This window comes from Mobula hypostoma, chromosome 20, assembly GCF_963921235.1.
Source record: "Mobula hypostoma chromosome 20, sMobHyp1.1, whole genome shotgun sequence".
Classification (NCBI taxonomy): Eukaryota; Metazoa; Chordata; class Chondrichthyes; order Myliobatiformes; family Myliobatidae; genus Mobula; species Mobula hypostoma.
Window position 1 is genome coordinate 815,620 of NC_086116.1, and position 23,119 is coordinate 838,738.

The window sequence follows — 23,119 nt, forward strand, 5'->3', positions numbered from 1 at the left end:
CCCGCCCCAGCCTTCCCTCCATACCCCCTGATCCCTTTAGCCACAAGGGCCATATCTAACTCCCTCTTAAATATAGCCAATGAACTGGCCTCAACTGTTTCCTGTGGCAGAGAATTCCACAGATTCACCACTCTCTGTGTGAAGAAGTTTTTCCTAATCTCGGTCCTAAAAGGCTTCCCCTCTATCCTCAAACTGTGACCCCTCGTTCTGGCCTTCCCCAACATCGGGAACAATCTTCCTGCATCTAGCCTGTCCAATCCCTTTAGAATTTTATACGTTTCAATCAGATGCCCCCTCAATCTTCTAAATTCCAACGAGTACAAGCCCAGTTCATCCAGTCTTTCTTCATATGAAAGTCCTGCCATCCCAGGAATCAATCTGGTGAACCTTCTTTGTACTCCCTCTATGGCAAGGATGTCCTTCCTCAGATTAGGGGACCAAAACTGCACACAATACTCCAGGTGTGGTCTCACCAAGGCCTTGTACAACTGCAGTAGTACCTCCCTGCTCCTGTACTCGAATCCTCTCGCTATAAATGCCAGCATACCATTCGCCTTTTTCACCGCCTGCTGTACCTGCATGCCCACTTTCAATGACTGGTGTATAATGACACCCAGGTCTCGTTCACCTCCCCTTTTCCTAATCGGCCACCATTCAGATAATAATCTGTTTTCCTATTTTTGCCACCAAAGTGGATAACTTCACATTTATCCACATTAAATTGCATCTGCCATGAATTTGCCCACTCACCCAACCTATCCAAGTCACCCTGCGTCCTCTTAGCATCCTCCTCACAGCTAACACTGCCACCCAGCTTCATGTCATCCGCAAACTTGGAGATGCTGCATTTAATTCCCTCATCCAAGTCATTAATATATATTGTAAACAACTGGGGTCCCAGCACTGAGCCTTGCGGTACCCCACTAGTCACCGCCTGCCATTCTGAAAAGGTCCCGTTTATTCCCACTCTTTGCTTCCTGTCTGCCAACCAATTCTCCATCCACATCAATACCTTACCCCCAATACCGTGTGCTTTAAGTTTGCACACTAATCTCCTGTGTGGGACCTTGTCAAAAGCCTTTTGAAAATCCAAATATACCACATCCACTGGTTTTCCCCTATCCACTCTACTAGTTACATCCTCAAAAAATTCTATGAGATTCGTCAGACATGATTTTCCTTTCACAAATCCATGCTGACTTTGTCCGATGATTTCACCGCTTTCCAAATGTGCTGTTATCACATCTTTGATAACTGACTCCAGCAGTTTCCCCACCACCGACGTTAGGCTAACTGGTCTATAATTCCCCGGTTTCTCTCTCCCTCCTTTTTTAAAAAGTGGGGTTACATTAGCCACCCTCCAATCCTCAGGAACTAGTCCAGAATCTAACGAATTTTGAAAAATTATCACTAATGCATCCACTATTTCTTGGGCTACTTCCTTAAGCACTCTAGGATGCAGACCATCTGACCCTGGGGATTTATCTGCCTTCAATCCCTTCAATTTACCTAACACCACTTCCCTACTAACATGTATTTCATGTAGATTGAAGTCACCCATTATAACTGCTGTTCCTTTATTGCACACATTTCTAATTTCCTGTTTAATACCATCTCCGACCTCACTACTACTGTTAGGTGGCCTGTACACAACTCCCACCAGCGTCTTCTGCCCCTTAGTGTTACGCTGCTCTACCCATATCGATTCCACATCTTCCTGGTTTAGGTCCTTCCTTTCTATTGCGTTAATCTCTTCTTTAACCAGCAACGCCACCCCACCTCCCCTTCCTTCATGTCTATCCCTCCTGAATATTGAATATCCCTGAACGTTGAGCTCCCATCCCTGGTCACCCTGGAGCCAAGTCTCTGTGATCCCAACTATATCATAATCATTAATAACAATCTGCACTTTCAATTCATCCACCTTATTACGAATGCTCCTTGCATTGACACACAAAGCCTTCAGGCGCTCTTTTACAACTCTCTTGGACCTTATACAATTATGTTGAAAAATGGCCCTTTTTAATGCTTGCCCTGGATTTGTCGGCCTGCCACTTTTACTTTTCTCCTTAGTACTTTTTGCTTCTACCCTCACTTTACACCCCTCTGTCTCTCTGCACTGGTTCCCATCCCCCTGTTGTGAACTAACCTCCTCACGCCTAGCCTCTTTAATTTGATTCCCACCCCCCAACCATTCTAGTTTAAAGTCACCTCAGTAGCCCCCGCTAATCTCCCTGCCAGGATATTGGTCACTGCTTGTTACTTTCTCAAAGAACTCTTATCAGATTTGCCAGGCAAGATTTCCCTTCACAGAAACCATGCTGACTTTGACTTAGTTTATCATTAGTTTCCAAGTGTACTGAAACCTCATCCTTAATAATAGACTCCAACACTTTCCCAACCACTGAGGTTATGCTAACTTGGCTGTAATTCCTTTTCTTTTCCCTTCCTCCCTTCTTAAAAAGTGGAGTGACATTTGCAATCTTCCAGTCCTCTGGAACCATGCCAGAATCGAGTGTTTCTTCAAAGATCTTGACCAGTGCATCTGTTATCTCTTCAGCAACCTCTCTCAGGACTCTGGGATGTGGTGCATCCGGTCCTGTGGACTACAGGAAGAATAGAGACGGGTGGGGAGGAGGGGAGGGTTGTTGCTTGCTGCCACTTTCGCGTGGGAGGGGGGACTTCGGGGTTCTAACATTTAACTGTTGTTCATTCTTTGGGGCACTCCTCCATTTTCATGGATAGTTGCGAAGAAAAAGCATTTTAGGATGTATATTGTAGACATTTCTCTGACATTAAATTGTACCTTTGAACTCATCTACCTTTAAACTTTTCAGTTTCCCTTGCACTTTTTACTTTGTAATGGACACTCACGAACCTCTGGCACACTGCACGGTGAAGACAGATGCAAAGTACCCATTAAATTCATCTGCCATTTCTTTGTCCCCCATTACTACCCCACCCACGTCATTTTCCAGTGGTCCAATATCAACTTTCACCCTGCTTTTACTATTTATATAACTGAAAAAAACTTCTAGTATCCTGCTTTATATCATTGGCTAGTTTTCCCTCATATTTCATCTTTTCCCTTATAGTTTTTTTTGTTGCCTTTTGGATGTTAAAAGTTTCCCAAACATTATTGAATTGAATTGACTTTATTTCTTACATCCTTCTCATACATGAGGAGTAAAAATCTTTATGTTATGTCTCTCTCAGAATGTGCTATGTGCTTTTTATAGTAATTTGTAATAAATAGTATGTACAGTAAGACTTACAACAGGACAGTCAATATAGCATAGAAATACAATTGTGTCAGCGTCAATTACTCAATCTGATGGCCAGGTGGAAGAAGCTGTCCCAGAGCCTGCTGGTCCTGGCTTGAAAGTAGTACTGATTCCCGGATGGTAGTAGCTGGAACAGTTTGTGGTTGGGGTGACTTGAGTCCCCAATGATCCTTGAGGACACTTACAATGACAAGTGTGTAAAAATGGCCCGAGTAATGGAAAGTTCACAATCTACTGATGTGCTGGGCTGTCTGCACCACTCTCTGCAGAGTCCTGCAATTGAGGGATGTACAGTTCCCATACCAGGCAGTGATATGGCCAGTCAGGATGCTCTCAATTTTGCCCCTTTAGCTCGTCTCTATTCCTCCTGTAATCCACAACCAGCTTCTTTGTTATTGCAATGTTGAGGAAGAGGTTGTTTTCTTGATACCACTGTATCAGGGTGATGACTTCTCTGTAGGCTGCCTCGTTATTATTTGAGATAAGGCCAAGCAATGTAGTAATGTCTGCATATTTAATTAGCAGATTAATTGCTTTAATTGGCAGGGATATGCTCTTTCCTTGGCTTTTCTGCAGTCCTTAACTTCCCTTGTCAGCCATGGTTGCCTATCCCTGCCATTTGCAAACAACTTCTTCTATGGGACATATCTATTCTGCGCCTGGTGAACTATTCCCAGAAACTTCAGCCATCTGTACAAGTATCCTCCTCCAATGTATTCCACCTTTGGACAACTGCCCTAATATCTGTGCCTCAGGATGTCTACAGTGCAAGGCAAGTTTTTCACTGTGTCTCAGTACATGCCACAATAGTAATAAACCAATGGGGAGGTTTACACTGATACCCCTTTGTGCTTGGGGAAGTGGACAGCTGTTACTTACTGCATCTCATGCTATAACTATTAATGTGATAGAGGTTGTGGAGCACACTCGGGTATTGGAGAGAAGTATTGGATGAAAATGATTTGCAAATGCTCACCAATATTTTGTTGTTTGTTTTCTTCAGATGAAAATGCCAAATTGGGCAACGATAATGTGAGCGATTTGCCTTCGGAGTCCCGTGCAAAATGAAGTGGGGCACCATGTACAAAGTGAGCCTACCCTCCCCTCACTGTTCTTCCCACTGCACCTTCCTGTATTCCCCTCAGATCTTTGTGCCTCACACTGTGTTTACTTTGGCTGCTGGCACGTTCACATGGTTTTTTTTGTCCTTGAAGCTTTGCCTGGGTTATTGCCATCTCTGGAACTTGGTCAGAGTTCGCTCTGCTCACCACTGTCTGACTGTCTCTCATTTCCATTGTGTAAAGAGTTCCATTCAGGGTGGGGTAGAGAAACCGGTATTTACTGTTTCACTCACAAAATCCATCATTCATTTCCCTAATGGATTCTGTTTTGCCATATGTAGTTTGTTTGATCACCCTTGACCGTGGTCTCGTAGAACACCAGGGTTAGAGTTAAGCTGAGTACCACTGTATTGATGTATTGAAGATGTCGATGCATTGACTACATCATCTTAGAGCAGACTCTTTAATGAATTGTTATCATTTGTTATTCTGTCAGTGTTAGGTACAACATGGGAACTCGCTGGTCAGCACTGTGTGATCACATTCTAGCACACACTGTTTTGTTTCAAACCTTGAGGTAATTTGCAGTTTCAGATCAGACTTCACTGGTGCTGCTTCACTCTGTATGATCTGCTGCTCACTGACACATGTGAAATACTGACAGATGGAATTTTCCTGAGCAGTACCCAAACATCCAAATTACGATGCTAAACAAAATTAGATGCTTTAAATTCCTATTGAAATAATTTTGAACTATTTGACACTTGTCTCTTTTATGTTTGAAGAAACAGTGTGTGTGCAGGCTGTCACAGAATGTGGCTCTGATTCCTGCTAGTCAGGGAGCAGCAAGTTCGTAACTCTCAGGAATATTGGACCAAACAAAACAGTTTGATCATTTCAAACAGGCTTTGCTTTTTTCAAAGTAAAGCTTTAATGTGCAGCTATTCCTTTACCCTTGTGAATGATTCAAAATGTTTTGAGAGTACAGTAGGTTCTGGTTATTTGGGGCTCATCAGTACCAGTACATTTTGGCCCAATTAAGCAGCTGCCCTAACTAACTGAAGATAAAACTTCCATAAAAGGAAGTGGTTAAAAAGGTATCAAAAAATGACAAATTACTGTTTAACTGAGTAAAAAATATGTATTTAAATAAAATGCAGAACAAATTAGATCAGTACCAATATTATTACAGTACAATAAAATTGTGTATTAGTTTCTAATTGTTATCGATGGTGGAATTTATCCAGTGTATGCTGTGTTCCTTTGATCGGCTGTAAATGAACAAAATCAATGCAGTCACCTAGTGCAGATAATAGGCTATCTTCAAACAGTGTTTTCAATGATTACATCCTCCAAATCTTCATTTTCAAAATGATTGCCAATACCTTCAAATTCTTCGTACTTCCCAACTTGTTGTGAAATCATTTCAATTTCAGTCCCAGCCTTTTCTGACATCTCCATGCCTGATTGCTTGAAACCGCAGTCAGCTAAACCATTCTCAATGGTTTTGCTGTTTATTGCTTGCCAACTGTCAGTTACAAAAATCACTGCTTTTTTAACACAAGTGCATGCAAATGATCCTATTTTAAAAACTCATTCTGAGCAAGGTGTAGTGTCACGCAAGTGCACATGACTGAAGCTAGTTAGAAATTGTTCAGCAGCAGTCTCCTATCTCAATTAAACAGCATAGTGTCCCAAATAAATGAGGGGAATGTCGGCTCTTTTCTTGATTAGTTTTTGTTCTTTAAGAGTTGTCCCGAATAGTGGCTGCCCTGGTTAACTGATGGCCCAATTAACTGGAATCCACTCTACTTCATGATGATACTCATGATCATATGAAATCTTGTTATTTACACAGGTGGAAACTGTGCTCTAGCACCCCCATGACCTGGCTGGAGCTTGACCAAGGAAACTGCCCGATTGTCCTCCCCTCTGCAGGATAACTGTGTTTTATATAAGTACAGGACACTCCATGGTTATGTGAGGGTTCCGATCCCTGAACCTTTGGTAACCTGAAGTTTCAGTAAGTCAGAAAGAGTGTTAGCTGAGATTGCAAAACTTTCACTGATAGGTGAAGTAGGTACAAATTGGAACAATCTTAGTTAATTTGTGGGCTTAATTAGATAGAACAGCTAGAATGAACTAATTAGTACAGATCTGAACTGGATTTCAAATATTCTGGACCACAGGATGCTGGACTGGAGAGTTTCAACCTGTCAATATACAATGTACATCCCATTTTATTCTGCCCTCATGGCAGTGATTAACCTGTCGATATACTGGCCCTTCAATGCACATCCCATTTTATTCTGCCCTCATTCTCCTCAACTACATGGCAGTGATTAACCTGTCAATTAGTACAGCTTTAGGCAGTGGGAGGAAATCGGAGCATCATGTAGTTAAAGGAGGAATGTATGAACTCCACACAGTGGTTGCAAATGAAGTTGTGGGCTGTTGCAGTAATCTGGATTGACTCTGCACTCCAGAGAACACAGCCATTCTCTGACAGAGGGATGAGCCGCATCACCCAAGTATTTCCTGTGACTGTGTGGGTTTCCTCGGGATGCTCCGCTTTCTCAGTCCAAAGATTTACTGGTTAATCTGTCATTGTAAATTATGTAGTGATTAGGGTTCAACCTGTTCTGCACTGTATCTCTAGCTGGTGGGCTGTGGTACTCACTGGATAGCAATGATAGGCCAGAGGCCGTTTCAGTACTGAACTGGGTTGCTCAATTCCAGAGCACCAATGGAAATAAAGGGTTGTGTTTGGTCAAGTGTATTTTCACTTGTACTTTAGATTGGATGTTACTGTGTCCTTGAACTTGATCCCTAAGTAAACATGATACTGTTGGAGTACAGTAAATAGTTCTGGTTTATTTCATTAGACCACCGTGTGGATTAATAACTTTGTGCCACTGAAAATACTGATGTCAAGAGTAATAACTTGATGCCACTATTTAATTACAGACTGCATTTAATATTTATTGTCCTCAAAAAGCAAAACAACCAGAATGTCAAACATTGGTCAGATTACATTAGCAGCAACTTGAGGATTCCTTGGGTCGATTTCATTGGAGTAAAACCACACATCACTATCAGTTTACAGCTGTAATATGATGTCACATCTGAAGACAGCTCCAGTGTTCATCAAAAGCCCAGCCCAGAGGAACCGATGACAGCTGCTTGAGAAAGGTCCACCACTGCCTGCACAATATTACCCGGCTCTCCACGTGGCAAGGGGTTTCTGCACCCACCTCCCTCCATGTTCTGGGTGAAAGAATCCTTCATCTCACTACCAGCCATGGCAGATTGTATGTGCAGCTGCAGAATATCTTGTGTTTATGGCAGTAAATCTACCTGGGGCTTTCTATTTACTCTCCAGGCTGCCCACAGTTCTGTACTCCTCACTTGTCCCTCATCATTGGCTTCAAAGGGAATAGTGTTTAAATTGACAAAGCTAAATTTATAACATACTTAAAGCAAATGATGGTGGGTTTTAATGTCAGTTGGAGGTTAAGTTTGCACAGTGTCTCTCTTCTGGGTACGTGAACCAGTTTGAATGAGTAAAAATCAAGGGGTTTTTTTTGTAATTCATTTTGGAGATGCTGCTGGCAAGGCCAGCCAGGATTTACCTGAAGATAGCAGTGTGTTTGTTGCAGTCATTCTTGTGGCACTTCTCCCCAGTGTTGTGAGGCCTCTGGGATTTGGACCAGCAACAATAAGAACATGCAGCCTGGGGGGAACTGAAGAGGCTGTGGGAATTTGTCACTTGTGTGGAAGGACTGATTGTGTGCTTGTCCTTTGAAAGTAAGGTTCTGACACTATGGAGAGTGTGTACATCCGGGACAGTTTTGTTCATCCTATAGTTCCATTAAAGAGGCTACCTATATACAAGCAACCTACTCCTTGCCTGTTATGTTTGGAAGGAATGAGGCACCAAGTGGTGTAAGGAAAGCACTGCATGCAGCAAATGGCAGTGGGACATTAGGACTGAGCAAATCTGTAACTTTCCACCAGTCAACGTAGCACATTCTCATCTGTCCGCTTTTTGATTATCTGCCTTCAAAACATTCAGAAGGGCTGTTCCCAACTCCCACTTAAACTAATCATTAGAAAACTAGCTGTAGTCAAAAAAAAACCCCATCTGCTGACAACCCAATTTTTATTAAACTCCTGGTTTTAGATATTCCCACAAGCAGAAATATTGTCACCGCATCCACCTTAAAACCCTCAGAATTTTAATTCTCCTCACCTTTCTTGAGTGCAGCATTACAAATCCAGCCCACCCAAACTTTCCTTCCAATGATACCTGATGAACCATTTTAGTGTCATAAAGACCAGTAATATACAGCCCTTTATTACACTGTCCCTCCAACCCCCTTATCTTTGTACGACTTTATTTGACGGAAATCTTGTTAGCCCACAAGTGATTAAATGAGAACAGTGATATGAAATGAGAACTGCTATGAAAACGTTTTTCCTGTGACGGGGTTTGCCGAAGTTTAAAATACAGGGATACACCTAATACAAGACACTCATGTATTCAACTGCTCACCCCAGGTCAGTATTCCAGCTTTACTGTAAACTGCTATCCTACAAAATCCACACTAAGGTGAAATACTTGGCTACATGTACTGTAAATATTGCACTTGCTGTAGTTAAATTGGCCAAGTTATCACAAAAGTCTATTACATATTTAGTTAAATGCAAATAAGCAGTAAACACTTTGGGAATGTCTGAGGTTTTGAAAGACACAAATACAAACTGTTCTTCAACCTTTGTTATAAAATGCTGGGATTACTCAAAGTTTTGTCTCCTGCCTGATGAAAGACTGTTTTAAAACATTATTTAGAGTTTGAGAGTTCCTGACAGAAGTCATTCTTGCTTGTAAATTTGACTGTAAATTAGCCCTAATTCCCCAAATTACAAGTACAATAATAAACAAAGTTGAGTTGCAGTTTGCCCAGAGCTTCACCAGTGTGAAGGTGGAAGTAAATCGGAACAAAGCAGAAGAGAAAAGATACAGTTAGGGAGTGCAGATGATGTGGTATAAACGTTAGGCTAGGCTTCCGATTCCAAACAAGCGTCTGTTTCATCTTTATCCATCTGACTGAGTAGAAAGAATCTCCCATCAGCACTGAGTTCTGTTGACTTCATAAGTGCAGCCAAAGCTTCTGGATCCTGAATAAGAATTGTTTCTATATTAGACAACTGAATGCCATTTTTCTGCAGCTAAATTTTGTCCAAGTAGTGGGGGGAGTAACAACTATGTAGAGGTACACTGAAGGGACAATCAGTTCTGACAGAGACAGACATTTCCCACAAATGGCTTTCCTCTCCGTCCCGAACCTATGCCTCTCTAATCTTAAACACCAGCGATTCTGCTGAGTTCCTCTTTCACCTTGCCCCCTACAGCCACTGGAAACAACAACTCTTCTCTACAGCCTCACAATCTCTGATGTTAGACCTACTGGCCCACTGAGGAACTGAAAACCTCACTCCAGTCCCACTGATAAACATAGAAAACCTACAGCACAATACAGGCCCTTCGGCCCACAAAACTATGCTGAACATGTACTTACTATAGAAATTACTTAGGCTTACCCATAGCCCTCTTATTTTTCTGAGCTCCATGGAGCCTCTTAAAAGACCCTATCGTATCCGCCTCCACTACTGTCACCGGCAGCCCATTCCACGCACTCACCCCTCTCTCTGCAAAAACTTACCCCTGACATCTTCCCTGTACCTACTTCCAAGCACCTTAAAACTGCGCACTCTCGTGTTAGCCATTTCAGCCCTGGGAAAAAGCCTCTGACTATCCACATGATCAATGCCTGTCATCATCATGTACACCTCTATCAGGTCACCTCTCATCCTCCAAGGAGAAAAAGTCGAGTTCACTCAACCTATTCTCATAAGGCATGCTCCCCAATCCAGGCAACATCCTTGTAAATCTCCTCTGCACCCTTTCTATAGTTTCCACATCTTTCCTGTAGTGAGGTAACCAGAACTGAGCACAGTACTCCAAGTGGGGTCTGAGCAGAGTCCTATATAGCTGCAACATTACCTCTTGGCTCCTAAACTCAATCCTACGATTGATAAAGGCCAATGCACGTATGCCTTTTTAACCACAGTGTCAACTTGCGCAACAGCTTTGAGTGTCATATGGACTCAGACTCCGACCCCAAGGTCCCTCTGATCCTCCACACTGCCAAAAGTCTTACCATTATTACTATATTCTGTCATCGTATTTGACCTACCAAAATGAACCCACCTCACACTTATCTGGGTTGAACTCCATCTGCCACTTCTCAGCCCAGTTTTGCATCCTATTGATCTTCTGCTGTAACCTCCGACAGCCCTCCACACTATCCACAACACCCCCAACCTTTGTGTCATCAGCAAATATACTAACCCCAGCCCACCAAGAAACTGCCTTATTCCCTGAAATGTCGGAGACTGAGGGGTGACCTGACAAAGGGGCACAGCAGCGAAAGAAGCTGCAGAAATCTAGTCAGCTCCATCTTGGGCACTAGCCTACAAAGGACATCTTTAGGGAGTGGTGTCTCAGAAAGGCAGCGTCCATTATTAAGGACCTCCAGCACCCAGGGTATGCCCTGTTCTCACTGTTACCATCAGGTAGGCGATACAGAAGCCTGAAGGCGCACACTTAGCGATTCAGGAACAGCTTCTTCCCCTCTGCCATCCGATTCCAAAATGGACATTGAAGGTTGGACACTACCTCACATTTTTTAATATACAGTATTTGTGTTTCTGCACATTTTTAAAGATCTATTAAATATACGTAATTGATTGACTATTTATTATTGTTTTATTTATTTATTTTTTTCTCTCTCTACTGGATTATGTATTGCATTGACCTGCTGCTGCTAAGTTAACAAACTTAAACCTGAATCTGAAACAAATTGTCTTTTTCCCCCAGGGTGGGGCGCTAAGAGCAAGGGCACATGTTTAAGGTCAGATGTGAGTGGTTTAAAACGGACATCAAGGGCAGCTTCTTCATACAAAGTGTGGTTTGTATTTGGAATGAGCTGCCAGAAATGGTGGCTGGGGCAGGCACAATGGCAAGGTGTAAAAGCCTTCTAGATAAATACATGGATAGGGGAGGGTTTTTTGGGCTATGGGCCAAATGTGAACATATGGGACTAGCCTCCTGGGCCAAAGGGCTTGTTCCATTCTGTTTGACTATGACTGACCCCTCCTCACTGGGAAATTGCAGGAACACTGACACTAACACCACTGGACGGACTCCTACACTGGAGTGTAGTTAACAGATTGCTGATCAGCACGCCAGGTAGTTCAGCACCTGTTTGAGGGACACAGGACGTCTTGGGGGCAAGACTGAGACACACCAAACTACAAAGCTCATAAACCTTCCTGAAAACAATATTTACCTGCCAAATGAAGTCCACCTGCCTTCGAGGTGATAGTTTTTAAAGTTCTTCATGTTATTGATATATGTGGAATGCTTTGTAACAGCACAAGAACTGGCAGTTTGACCCATGATGTTGTGCTGAAATACTATCATTAAATGCCTAATTAAATCCCTTCTGCCAATACAATGTCTCCATACATCCACATGCCTATCTAAGTGCATCTGAAATGTCTCTATCGTATCTGCCTCCACCACCACCCCTACAGCCCATTCCAGGCACACACCATTCTAGGTAAAAATACTTGCCTCCCTTGAACTTACTGCCTCTCACCTTGAATGTGCATCCCCTAGTTTTACAGATTTTGACTCTGGGAAAAAGATCTGTGCCTCACAGATAGACTAGACAACCACTATCAGTTCTCCCCTTACCCTCTGCCACTCCAGACAAAACAACCTAACTTTGTCCAATCCCTCCTCATAGCACATGGCCTCTAATCCAGATACCATCTTCTGTACCCTCTCCAAAACCTCAATATCCTTCCTATAATGGAGCGACCAGAAATGAATAATGCAATACTCCAACTGTAGCCTAACTCAAGTTTTATAAAGCTGTGACGTAACTCCTAACTCTTGAACCTTAGTACTGTACCTCAATTAAAGCAAGCATGCCATATGTCTACATTACTGCTCTATTACCTAGTGCAGCCACTTTCAGGGAGTAACAATGCACCTTCAGGGACATTTATAACTCATACTGAATTGATTGAGGATACACTGTGATATTGGCAGCTTTTTAAAACACTCTCAAGATATAGTTTAAAATCCTGCTTCATTTATTAAAGTTAGTTTAACACTCACCTTCTCTGCCTGAGTAAGTCTCCTTCCAAGATCGATAACAGAACATATCTGCCAGACAAGAGACAGATGACACAGTTACCATGGAGAGAAAGTAAGGAACTGCAGAGCTTGAAATCACGGTGATTTACTTATGGTGAGTAGAGTAGAGTACGGGACTTTCTGCAGAGTTTGAAATTGTTTAGGCTTTTGGGCACTTGGCAAGGGTAATAAAAAGCAACACACATAAAAGTTGCTCGTGAATGCAGCAGGTCAGGCAGCATCTCTAGGAAGAGTAAGCACAAAATACTCTGCAGATGCTGGGGTCAAAGCAACACTCACAACATGCTGGAGGAACTCAGCAGCTCGGGCAGCATCTGTGGAAACGAGTCGACATTTCGGGTGGGAACCCTTTGTCAGGACTGTAGAGGGAAGGGGCAGAGGCCCTATAAAGAAGGTGGGGGGAGGGTGGGAAGGAGAAGGCTGGTAGGTTCCAGGTGAAAAACCAATAAGGGGAAAGATAAAGGGGTGGAGGAGAGGAAGCAGGGAGGTGATAGGTAGGAATGGTGAAGGAGGAATAGGGGAAAACACAATGGGTAGTAGAAGGAGGTAGAACCATGAGGGAGGTGATGGGCAGCTGGGGGAAGGGGCAGAGTGAAATAGGGATAGGGGAAGGGAGGGGGAGGGAATTACCGTAAGTTGGAGAATTCTATGTTCATACCAAGGGGCTGGAGACTACCCAGACAGTATATGAGGTGTTGCTCCTCCAACCTGAGTTTAGCTTCATCATGGCAGTAGAGGAGGCCATGTATGGACATATCTGAATGGGAGTGGGAAGCAGAGTTGAAGTGGGTGGCTACTGGGAGATCCTGTCTGTTGTGGCGGGCGGAGCAGAGGTGCTCGACGAAGCGGTCCCCCAATCTGCGTCGGGTTTCACCAATGCCGGAGGCCGCACCGGGAGCACCGGATGCAATAGATGACCCCAACAGACCCCACCCCTCTCCGCTTTCCGCAGGGATCGGTCCCTCCCCACGGATCTCACATGCGGCACTTATCTCTGTAAGCGTAAGTGCTACACCTGTCCCTCCACCTCCTCTCTTGCTACCATTCAGGGCCCCAAACAGTCCTTCCAGGTGAGGCAACACGGGATCATCTATTGCATCCAGTGCGGCCTCCTCTACATCGGTGAAACCCGACGCAGATTGGGGGACCGCTTCGTCGAGCACCTCCGCTTCGTCCGCCACAACAGACAGGATCTCCCAGTAGCCACCCACTTCAACTCTGCTTCCCACTCCCATTCAGATATATCCATACATGGCCTCCTCTACTGCCATGATGAGGCCAAACTCAGGTTTGAGGAGCAACACCTCATATACCGTCTAGGTAGTCTCCAGCCCCTTGGTATGAACATAGAATTCTCCAACTTCCGGTAATTCCCTCCCCCTCCCTTCCTCTATCCCTATTTCACTCTGCCCCTTCCCCCAGCTGCCTATCACCTCCCTCATGGTTCCACCTCCTTCTACTACCCATTGTGTTTTCCCCTATTCCTCCTTCACCTTTCCTACCTATCACCTCCCTGCTTCCTCTCCTCCACCCCTTTATCTTTCCCCTTATTGGTTTTTCACCTGGAACCTACCAGCCTTCTCCTTCCCACCCTCCCCCCACCTTCTTTATAGGGCCTCTGCCCCTTCCCTCTACTGTCCTGACAAAGGGTTCCGGCCTGAAACATCAACTCATCATCTCCACGGATGCTGCCCGACCTGTTGAATTCCTCAAGCATGTTGTGAGCATCTCTAGGAAGAGGTACAGTCGACGTTTGGGGCCAAGACCCTTTGTCAGGACTAACTGAAAGAAGAGCTAGTAAGAGATTTGAAAGTGGAGGGGGAAGGGGGAGATCCAAAATGATAGGAGAAGACAGGAGGGGGAGGGATCTGCCCTCCTGTCTTCTATCATTTTGGATCTCTTCCCCCCCCCACCCCCCACTTTCAAATCTCTTACTAGCTCTTATTTCAGTTAGTCCTGACGAAGGATCTCGGCCCCAAACGTCGACTGTACCTCTTCCTAGAGATGCTGCCTGGCCTGCTGCGTTCACCAGCAACTTTTATGGGTGTTTCTTGAAACTCCAGCATCTGCAGATTTCCTCGTGTAAGGGTAATAAAAAGTTAGTTTAAGCAGATTGGCCATTATGGGAAGTGCCATATTGTGAGTGAACAGAGAGTGGGGAACTGAAGCTTTGGCTCAAGAGCCTACAACAAGACAGGTAGAGTCTAAGTTCAGGTTTCTGCCAAGTTTCCATTTCTTTATTAGTGCCCAGCTAGAGTACTGAGAATGGATCTAGGTTACGCAAGATGTGAGAGATCTGGGAGACCGCTTGTCCTCCTGATTACTATATCTGTGATGTGCAGCTTCTTACAAACTAGGTTAGGGAACTGGAGCTGGTTGACTACTGGCTCATTTGTGAAACGAAAAATTCATAGGAGCTACAGGGAGGTGACTCAGGAAAGGGAATGGTACATTTGGTGTACAGGTAGATGCAATGTGTAGAGACTGTGAGAAGGGTAAGTAGTGGAAAGGACACAATTGTAGTCAGTTGGATGGGTTGAAGTGTGTGTTGTAATGCAAGAGTATCAAGGACAAGAGCATGGGTCAATACATGGAACTTTGAGGCCAAGTACAGCACCAATGCCATATTTACTACTGTTGTTGGCCGAATTAAATTTGGTTATGGATCAGTATAGAGGAGGGAGATTGAAAATCTGACTGAGTGGTGCCACAACAACAACCTCCCTCTGTGTCAGCAAAACCAAGGAGCTAATTTTTGACTTCAGGAGGAAGAAACTGAAGGTCCATGTGTCAGTCCTCATCAGGGGATTTGAAGTGGAGAGTGGTAGCAGCTTTAAATTCCTCTGTATCATTAGTTCAGACGATCTGTCCTGGATCCAGCATGTAACTGGCAGTACAAAGAAGTGGCAGCACCTCTTTCTTAGAACTTTGCAAAGATTTGGCATGCTATCTAAAACTCTGAAAAACAACAGATGCATGGTGGAGAGTACACTGAATGGTTGCATCATGGCCTGGTGTGGTAAAACCAATGTCCTTGAACAGAAAAACCAACAAAAAGTGGATTCAGCCCACTGCAAGCTATCCCCACCACTGAGCACATCTATACGAAGTGCTGTTGCAGGAAAGCAACATTCATCATCAAAGAATTCCAGCCTCTCTTCTCACTGCTACCATCAGGAAGGAGGTCCGAATTTGTTGTGTGTGATCTTCATTAATTCTATTGTGTTTCTTTGTATTTACTACGAATACCCACATGAAGATGAATCTTCATTGTGACACATGAATTTTGAACTACAACATCGTGGCCATCATGGAGGCTTGCCTTGCACAAGGCTGACAGATGTTCCAGGGATTATATGTTTCAAAAGGGACAGGGAGGGAGGTAAAAGGAGAGGATGGCATTATCACAACACAGAAATGGAGGAGATTGTGGAGGATTATCTACTGAGTCACTGTGAGTGAAAGGAAAAACAGGAAGGAACAATCACTCAAAAGGGGCTATTCCACCAATAGCAACAGAAATGCTGAGGATTTTGTAAAGGTGGTTAACATGGTTGATTTTAAGTTCCCTAATACTGACTGGTACATCCTTAGCGCAAAAGGTTTAGATAGGGCAGGATTTGTCAGGTGGGTCCAGGAAGGATTCCTGGTGCATATGTAGACAAGCTGACTAGAGGAGAGGCCATACTGGATCTGGTACTAGGCAATGTACCTGGTCAGTTGGCAGATCTCAGTGGGTGAGCATCTTGGAGAAAGTAAGCATAATTCCCTAACCTTTATCATGACCTTGGACAGGATTAGAATCAGACAGTATGGAAGAGTATTTAACTGGGTGGAAGGCAGGAACTTGAGAGCATAAATTTTGAACAAATGTAATCCAGGGAATGCACAATGGAAACGTGGTGGTAGATTAGGGAGTTCTTGCATGTGGTTCTGGATAGTTCTATCCCACTGAGAAAGGGAAAGAATAGTAGGGGGAAGGAACCATAGTTGACAAGAGATATGGAGCATCTAGTCCAGAGGAAGAAAGAAGCTTAAATTTGAGGAACCAAGGATCAGAGAGGGCTCTAGAGAGTTACAAGGAGCTGAAGAATGGATTTAGGTGAGGTAGAAGGGGACATGAGAAAGTCTTGCTGAATAGGAATTAAGGAAAACCCCAAGGCATTCCATGCATATGTGAAGAACAGGAGAATGACTGGAGTGTGGGTAGGTTCAATCAGAGCAAAAAGAAGAAACGTGCCTAGAGGATCTCAGCCCGAAACGTCGACTGTGCTTCTTCCTATGGATGCTGTCTGGCCTGCTGCGTTCCACCAGCATTTTTTGTGTGTTGATGGAGCTAAAGAGCCTGGCTCCATGCCCGGACTCTGGTGATCAGATCACATCAGATCAGATATCTGTACACAGTGTCAAGCTGGACAGCCCATTGCCCAGACTCTGGTGATCAGATCAGATATCTGTACACAGTGTCAAGCTGGACAGCCCATTTGAAAAGGGGGTTCAACTGATTCTGGAGATCAATGTGATCATTGTGTTTTGACAATCACTCTCAAGACTCATCACAGCTGGGTCTCCTGATCCACATCTATTCTCACTACCTCGCCACTGCAATAGAGACAGAGGCAGTGAACGTGTGCAGAGGAACATGGTTTAACATTAACACAAGTTCCAATCAACTTGCTCCTGTGACTACACAGTAAGTGTGCTGGTACGAGGACTGAGAAATGATGGTTGTCACCATCAGTGAAGTGCAACACGGTGAGAGCTTGCTGAGACTCTACCAGCCGTGACGAGATTTCACTGCACCGTAGACCGGTCTTGAAGTCAGATGGATTCCTGAGTTGAAGTGCTGGGCCTCTGAGGAGACATGAGGTGGATTCATCTATAGTCAGCAGAGCTCAGTAGAATAAGAGGTTATTCTGTCATTCAGAGGATAGGTTTGGCACACAGAGCTGGCATATTATATGCAGGACTATAGAACTGGGAATTGTCAGAGGGAGAATTGTTTGTTGCTCTTGAGTGCAGCTTTTCATTGATTCTGTTGTGTTTCTCATAAATGCCCGCAAGAAAATGAACCTCAGGGTCGTATGTGGCGATATATAGGAAATCAAATCCTTAGAAAAAGATGACATAGAATCAGAAAATATATGATCATTGTGGGTAGAGTTAAGGAACTGCAGGGGTAAAAAGACTCTGATGGGAGTTGTATACAGGCCTCTCAACAGTAACCAGGATGTGGGATACACATTAGAATGGGAGACAGAAAATGCATGTTCAAAGGGCAATGTAACAGCAGTCATGGGGGATCCAATGTGCTGGTAGATTGGGAAAATCAGGTTGGTGCTGATTTTGGATGCCAAGAGAGAATTTGTAGAATGCCTATGAGATGGCATTTTAGAGCAGCTTGTGGTTGGGCCACCAGGGGATCAGCCATTCTGGACTGGGTGTTGTGCAATTAAATGTATTCGATACGGCAGCTTAAAGCAAAGCAATCCTGAGGAGGCAGTGATCATAATATGATAGAATTCATCCTTCAATTTGAGAGTGACAAACTAAAGTCAGATGATTTGGTATTACAGTGGAGTAAAGAGAATTACAGCAGCATTAGAGAGCAGCTGGCCAAAGTTGACTGGAAGGGGAGACTACTAGGTCTCATGGTGCTAGACAGAGACATCTCAAAGAGGTAGTGGTATTCTAAAGGCAGGAGGCAAAACCAAGAGGGCACGTAATAGCACAAATATTAGTAGGAAGTTAGAGGATTGGAAAGCTTTTAAAAACCAAAAGAAGACAACCAAAAAGCCATTAGGAGGGAAAAGGTGAAATATCAGAATCAGATTTATTATGACCATCATGTGTCGTGAAATTTGTTACCTTAGCAGCAGCAGTTCAATGCAATACATAATATATAAAATAATAAAATGGTTATAATAAATAAGTGAATCAATTACAGTACATATTTTTTTGAATAGATTAAAAATCGTGCAAAAACAGAAATAATATATATTAAAAAAGCGAGGTAGTGTTCATGGGTTCAATGTCATTTAGGAATTGGATGACAGAGGGGAAGAAGCTGTTCCTGAGTTGCTGAGTGTGTGTCTTCAGGCTTCTGTATCTCCTAGCCAATGGTAACAGTGAGAAAAGGGCATGCCCTGGGTGCTGCTTTCCTGACATACCGCTCCTTGAAGGTGTCCTGGGTACTTTGTAGGTTAGTACCCAAGATGGAGCTGACTAGATTTATAGCTTCTTTCGGTCCTGTGCAGTAGCCCCTCTATACCAGACAGTGATGCAGCCTGTCAGAATGCTCTCTACTGTACAACTATATAAGTTTTTGAGCGTATTTGTCGCCAAACCAAATCTCTACAAACTCCTAATGAAGTCTGCCTTGCCTTCTTTATAACTGCATTGATATGTTGGGACCAGGTTAGGTCCTCAGAAATCTTGATACCCAGGAACTTGAAACTGCTCAATCCACTATGAGGATTGGTATGTGTTCCTGCGTCTCACCCTTCCTGAAGTCTACAATCGGCTCTTTCGTCTTACTGACGTTAAGTGCAAGGTTGATGCTGTGACACCACTCCACTAGTTGGCATATCTCGTTCCTGTATGCCTTCTCGTCACTATCTGAGATTCTGTCAACAATGGTTCTATCATCAGCAAATTTATAGATGGTATTTGAGCTACGCCTAGCCACACAGTCATGTGTATATAGAGAGCAGAGCAGTGGGATCAGCATGCCCCTGAAGTGCACCAGTGTTGATCGTCAGCGAGGAGATACGTTATCAGCAATCCACACAGATCGTGGTCTTCTGTTTAGGAAGTCGAGAATCCAATTGCAGAAGGAGGTACAGAGGCCCAGTTTCTGTAACTTCTCAATCAGGATTGTGGGAATGATGGTATTAAATGCTGAGCTATAGTCGATGAACAGCATTCTGACATAGGTGTTTGTGTTGTCCAGGTGGTCTAAAGCCATGTGAAGAGCCATTAAAATTGCACCTGCCATTGACCTATTGTGGCGATAGGCAAATTGCAATGGGTCCAGGTCTTTGCTGATGCAGGAGTTCAGTCTAGTCATGACAAACTTCCCAAAGCATTTCATCACTGTAGATGTGAGTGCTACCGGGCGATAGTCATCAAGGCAGCTATTCTTCTGAGGCACTGGTATAATTGTTGCCTTTTTGAAGCAAGTGGGAACTTCTGCCCATAGCAGTGAGCAGCTGAATTGTCTGAAAACTCCCGCTAGTTGGCTGGCACAGGTTTTCAGAGCCTTACCAGGTACTTCCACCTTGCAAGGGTTCACTCTCTTTAAAGACAGCCTAACATGAAGTTAAGCTAGCCAATAATATTGAAGAGGATACCAAATGTATTTTCAGATAATATAAAGAATAGGAGAGATCAGAGTAGATATTGGACTGCTGGAAAATGATGGATGAGAGGTAGTAAGTGGGGACAATGAAATGGGGGACAAACTGATTAAGTATTTCGCATCAGTCTTAACTGCAGAAGACAACAGCAGTATGTTGGAAGTTTGAGAATTTCAGGGGAACGGACTAAGTGGCAAATGGAAAGTGTATGGTCGTGCACTTTGGTGGGGAAAAAATAAAGGCATAGACTACTTTCTAAAAGGTGAACTTGCAGGTCAAGTTGGTGGTGAGGAAGGAAAATGCAATATTATGATTCATTTCAAGAGGACTAGGATATAAAAGCAAGGATGTAATGCTGAGGCTTTATAAGGAACTGGTGAGGCCTCACTTGGAGTACTGTGAGCAGCTTTGTGCCCTTTATCTAAGAAAGGATGTGCTGACGTTGGAGAGGGTTCAAAGGAAGTTCGTGAAAATAATTCTGGGAATGAAAGGTTTGTCATGAGGAGCATTTGATGACTCTGAGCCTGAACTTCTGGAGTTTAGAAGAATGAGGGGGGAATCCCATTGAAACCTATCAAATATTGAAAGGTCTGGATAGAGTGGATGTGGAGAGGATGCTTCCTGTATCGGGTGAGTCTAGGACCAGAGGGCACAGCCTCAGAACAGATGGATGTCCATTGAGAATGGAGAGGGGGAGGAATTTAATTTAGCCAGAGGTTGCTGAATCTGTGGAGGCCAGGTCAAGGTGGAGGTTGATGATAAGTCAGGGTGTGAAAGGATATGGGGAGAAGGCAGGAGCTTGGGCTTGATAAATGCATCAGCCATGATGAAATGGCAGAGCAGATGTGATGAGCCAAATGGCCTAATTCTGCTGCTATGTTTTATGGTCTCTTAAGTACTTTGAACTTTTGGAGATGGATACCTTGTCACTGAATACTGTCAAATCTGAAGTCATAAGCCTTTGGGCAGGAAGAGAATGAGAAGGACGTGAAGAAGGGTGAGAAAGGCACGGAGCCAGCACAGCGTGGCATGCTTCTCGGAGTCGTTACCTCATTTCCATCGTTATTTGTTTCAAAGATGCAGCAGTTCAGCATTGCCTTGCTCTCTGTTTCAGGAGATCGTGCCACAAAGCCAATTAACCTCTTGTTATCCTGATGGGTTGCAGACAGGGACAGCTCGCTGAGAGGGAACTGGAATACAGATGTAATCATGAAATATCAATATTACACATCAGCCTTGGATCATCTCACCAGGTCACAGCCGTCGTTTTCTTACATTGCAAAGGCGTAAACCCCAGGCTTCATCAACCATTTTGAACTGGAGACTGAATGGTTAAAGCTCATTATTACAACAGAATTGTTACTTACACTTATCTTTGTATTCTGAGTGTACGGATCAATGAACCTGTAAAGAAATAGAATAATTCATCTACTGACAGTAAATTGTACTTGATATTCCTTATTGTTTTTCTCTACAATTCAAACTTTTTCACTAAAATTAACATTAAAATTTGCACAAAGCACCAAGCTTTTACTTATTTTCTACCACACACATCATTCATTTAGATTAAAAAAAACAAGATCACATGAAAGTGTTGAATCCAGCATGCATTGTGCACAAGTCCTTTCCAATAACCATGGCAATATTCATTTAAAAAAGTTGTTTGTAAACACTTCACCCGGTAGTTCATGAATGAACAAATCTGACACAGACATGCACTTTTTGTGGATGTTTGTCAGAAATTCAGTTCATCTGCTGCATTCACTCCAGTGTTACTGGCAGGGCTCAACGCTCCATGGGCAGGGAAGCCTTCAGTGAAATAGTTACAAATGGTGCCCCTGTCTGAAGATAAAAGCACACCAACCACCATCTCTTCAGAAGGCTGCCAACCAGCCGCTGGATAAGGAGGCAGGATTTTTGAAATTCGGACGGACACAGTGAGCCTTGCCATACAGAATGTCTATCGAAGCCCTGGTTTATGCTGCTCCAGCACAGTACAGGTCCTAGGGCTCATGATGTTGTGCCAACCTTAGAACCTATTCTAAGATCCATCTGACCCTTCCCTCCTACATAACTTCATTTTTCTATCATTCATGAGCCCACCTAAGAGTTCATTAAATGCCCCATTGTATCTGCCTCTACCACTACACCTGGCAGTGCATGCCATGTACCCACCACTCTCTGTGTAAAAGAAACTTCCCTCTGACATCCTACACTTGCCTCCAATCACCTTAAAATTATACAGCTTCATATTTGCTGTTTCCACCCTGAGAAAAAGTCTCTGGCTTCTTGCTCCTTATCATCTTGTACACCTCTGACAAGTCACCTCTCAGCCTCCTTCGCTCCAAAGAGAAAGCTCTAGCTTGCTCTACCAACCCTCGCAAGACATGCCGTCGAGTCCAGGCAGCACCCTGGTAAATCTTCACTTCATACATCCTCCCCATAATGAGGCAACATCCTGGTAAATCGCCACTTCATACATCCTCCCTATAATGAGGCAACACCCTGGTAAATCTTCACTTCATACATCCTCCCTATAATGAGGCAACACCCTGGTAAATCTTCACTTCATACATCCTCCCCATAATGAGGCAATATCCTGGTAAATCGCCACTTCATACATCCTCCCCATAATGAGGCAACATCCTGGTAAATCGCCACTTCATACTCTCAGTAGCTTCCACATCCTCCCTATAATGAGGCAACCAGAGTTTTAGAGAGCTGTACCATTATCTCGCAGTTCTGGAACTGAATCCCCTGATATTGAAGGCCAACTCGCTACACTCCTCCTAAACAACCCTATCAATTTGCATGGCAACTCTTGAGGAATTTATGACATGCAAAGAATCCTGCTGTTAACTCTGTATTCAGCCTGCAAATTCAACCTATTCACAGTGAATCACTTTACAATTTTGTGGGTTGAACTCAATCTGCCATTTCTCAGCATAACCCCGCATGCTGTCAAGTCCCTTTGCAACTAAAATCAACCCTCCACACTATAACACTGGGGTATAGCACTACTGGGGACGCGTCTGTCACTGTGTAACACTGGGCTACAGTACTGCTGGGGACAGACCTGTCACTGTATAACACTGGGGAACAGTATCAGTGCAGATGGGTGTG

The 23,119-nt window shown here is 43.7% G+C and overlaps 2 protein-coding genes across 5 annotated transcripts in view; one reads left to right on the forward strand and one right to left on the reverse strand.

The window, feature by feature from the left end:
• Window positions 1–21,355, forward strand: part of washc4 (WASH complex subunit 4) — a 112,111-nt gene extending 90,756 nt beyond the window's left edge. The window contains exons 33-34 of one of the 3 annotated variants that reach the window (XM_063072231.1): window positions 4,288–4,372; window positions 21,111–21,355. In XM_063072231.1, coding sequence (XP_062928301.1) covers window positions 4,288–4,352 — 65 coding nt within the window. In that variant the 3' untranslated portion in view covers window positions 4,353–4,372; window positions 21,111–21,355. Of the gene's footprint in view, window positions 1–4,287; window positions 4,373–6,203; window positions 9,003–21,110 lie in introns of those variants that run through there. The other 2 variants (XM_063072232.1, XM_063072230.1) reach the window with 2 other exon arrangements.
• Window positions 6,232–23,119, reverse strand: part of appl2 (adaptor protein, phosphotyrosine interaction, PH domain and leucine zipper containing 2) — a 135,838-nt gene continuing 118,950 nt past the window's right edge. Inside the window, exons 18-21 of one of the 2 annotated variants that reach the window (XM_063072234.1) lie at window positions 21,364–21,400; window positions 21,046–21,186; window positions 12,600–12,647; window positions 6,232–9,526 (exon numbers count right to left, since the gene is read on the reverse strand). In XM_063072234.1, the coding sequence (XP_062928304.1) occupies window positions 9,407–9,526; window positions 12,600–12,647; window positions 21,046–21,186; window positions 21,364–21,400 (346 nt within the window). In that variant the 3' untranslated portion in view covers window positions 6,232–9,406. The remainder of the gene's footprint in view (window positions 9,527–12,599; window positions 12,648–21,045; window positions 21,187–21,363; window positions 21,401–23,119) is intronic. The other variant, XM_063072233.1, reaches the window with a different exon arrangement.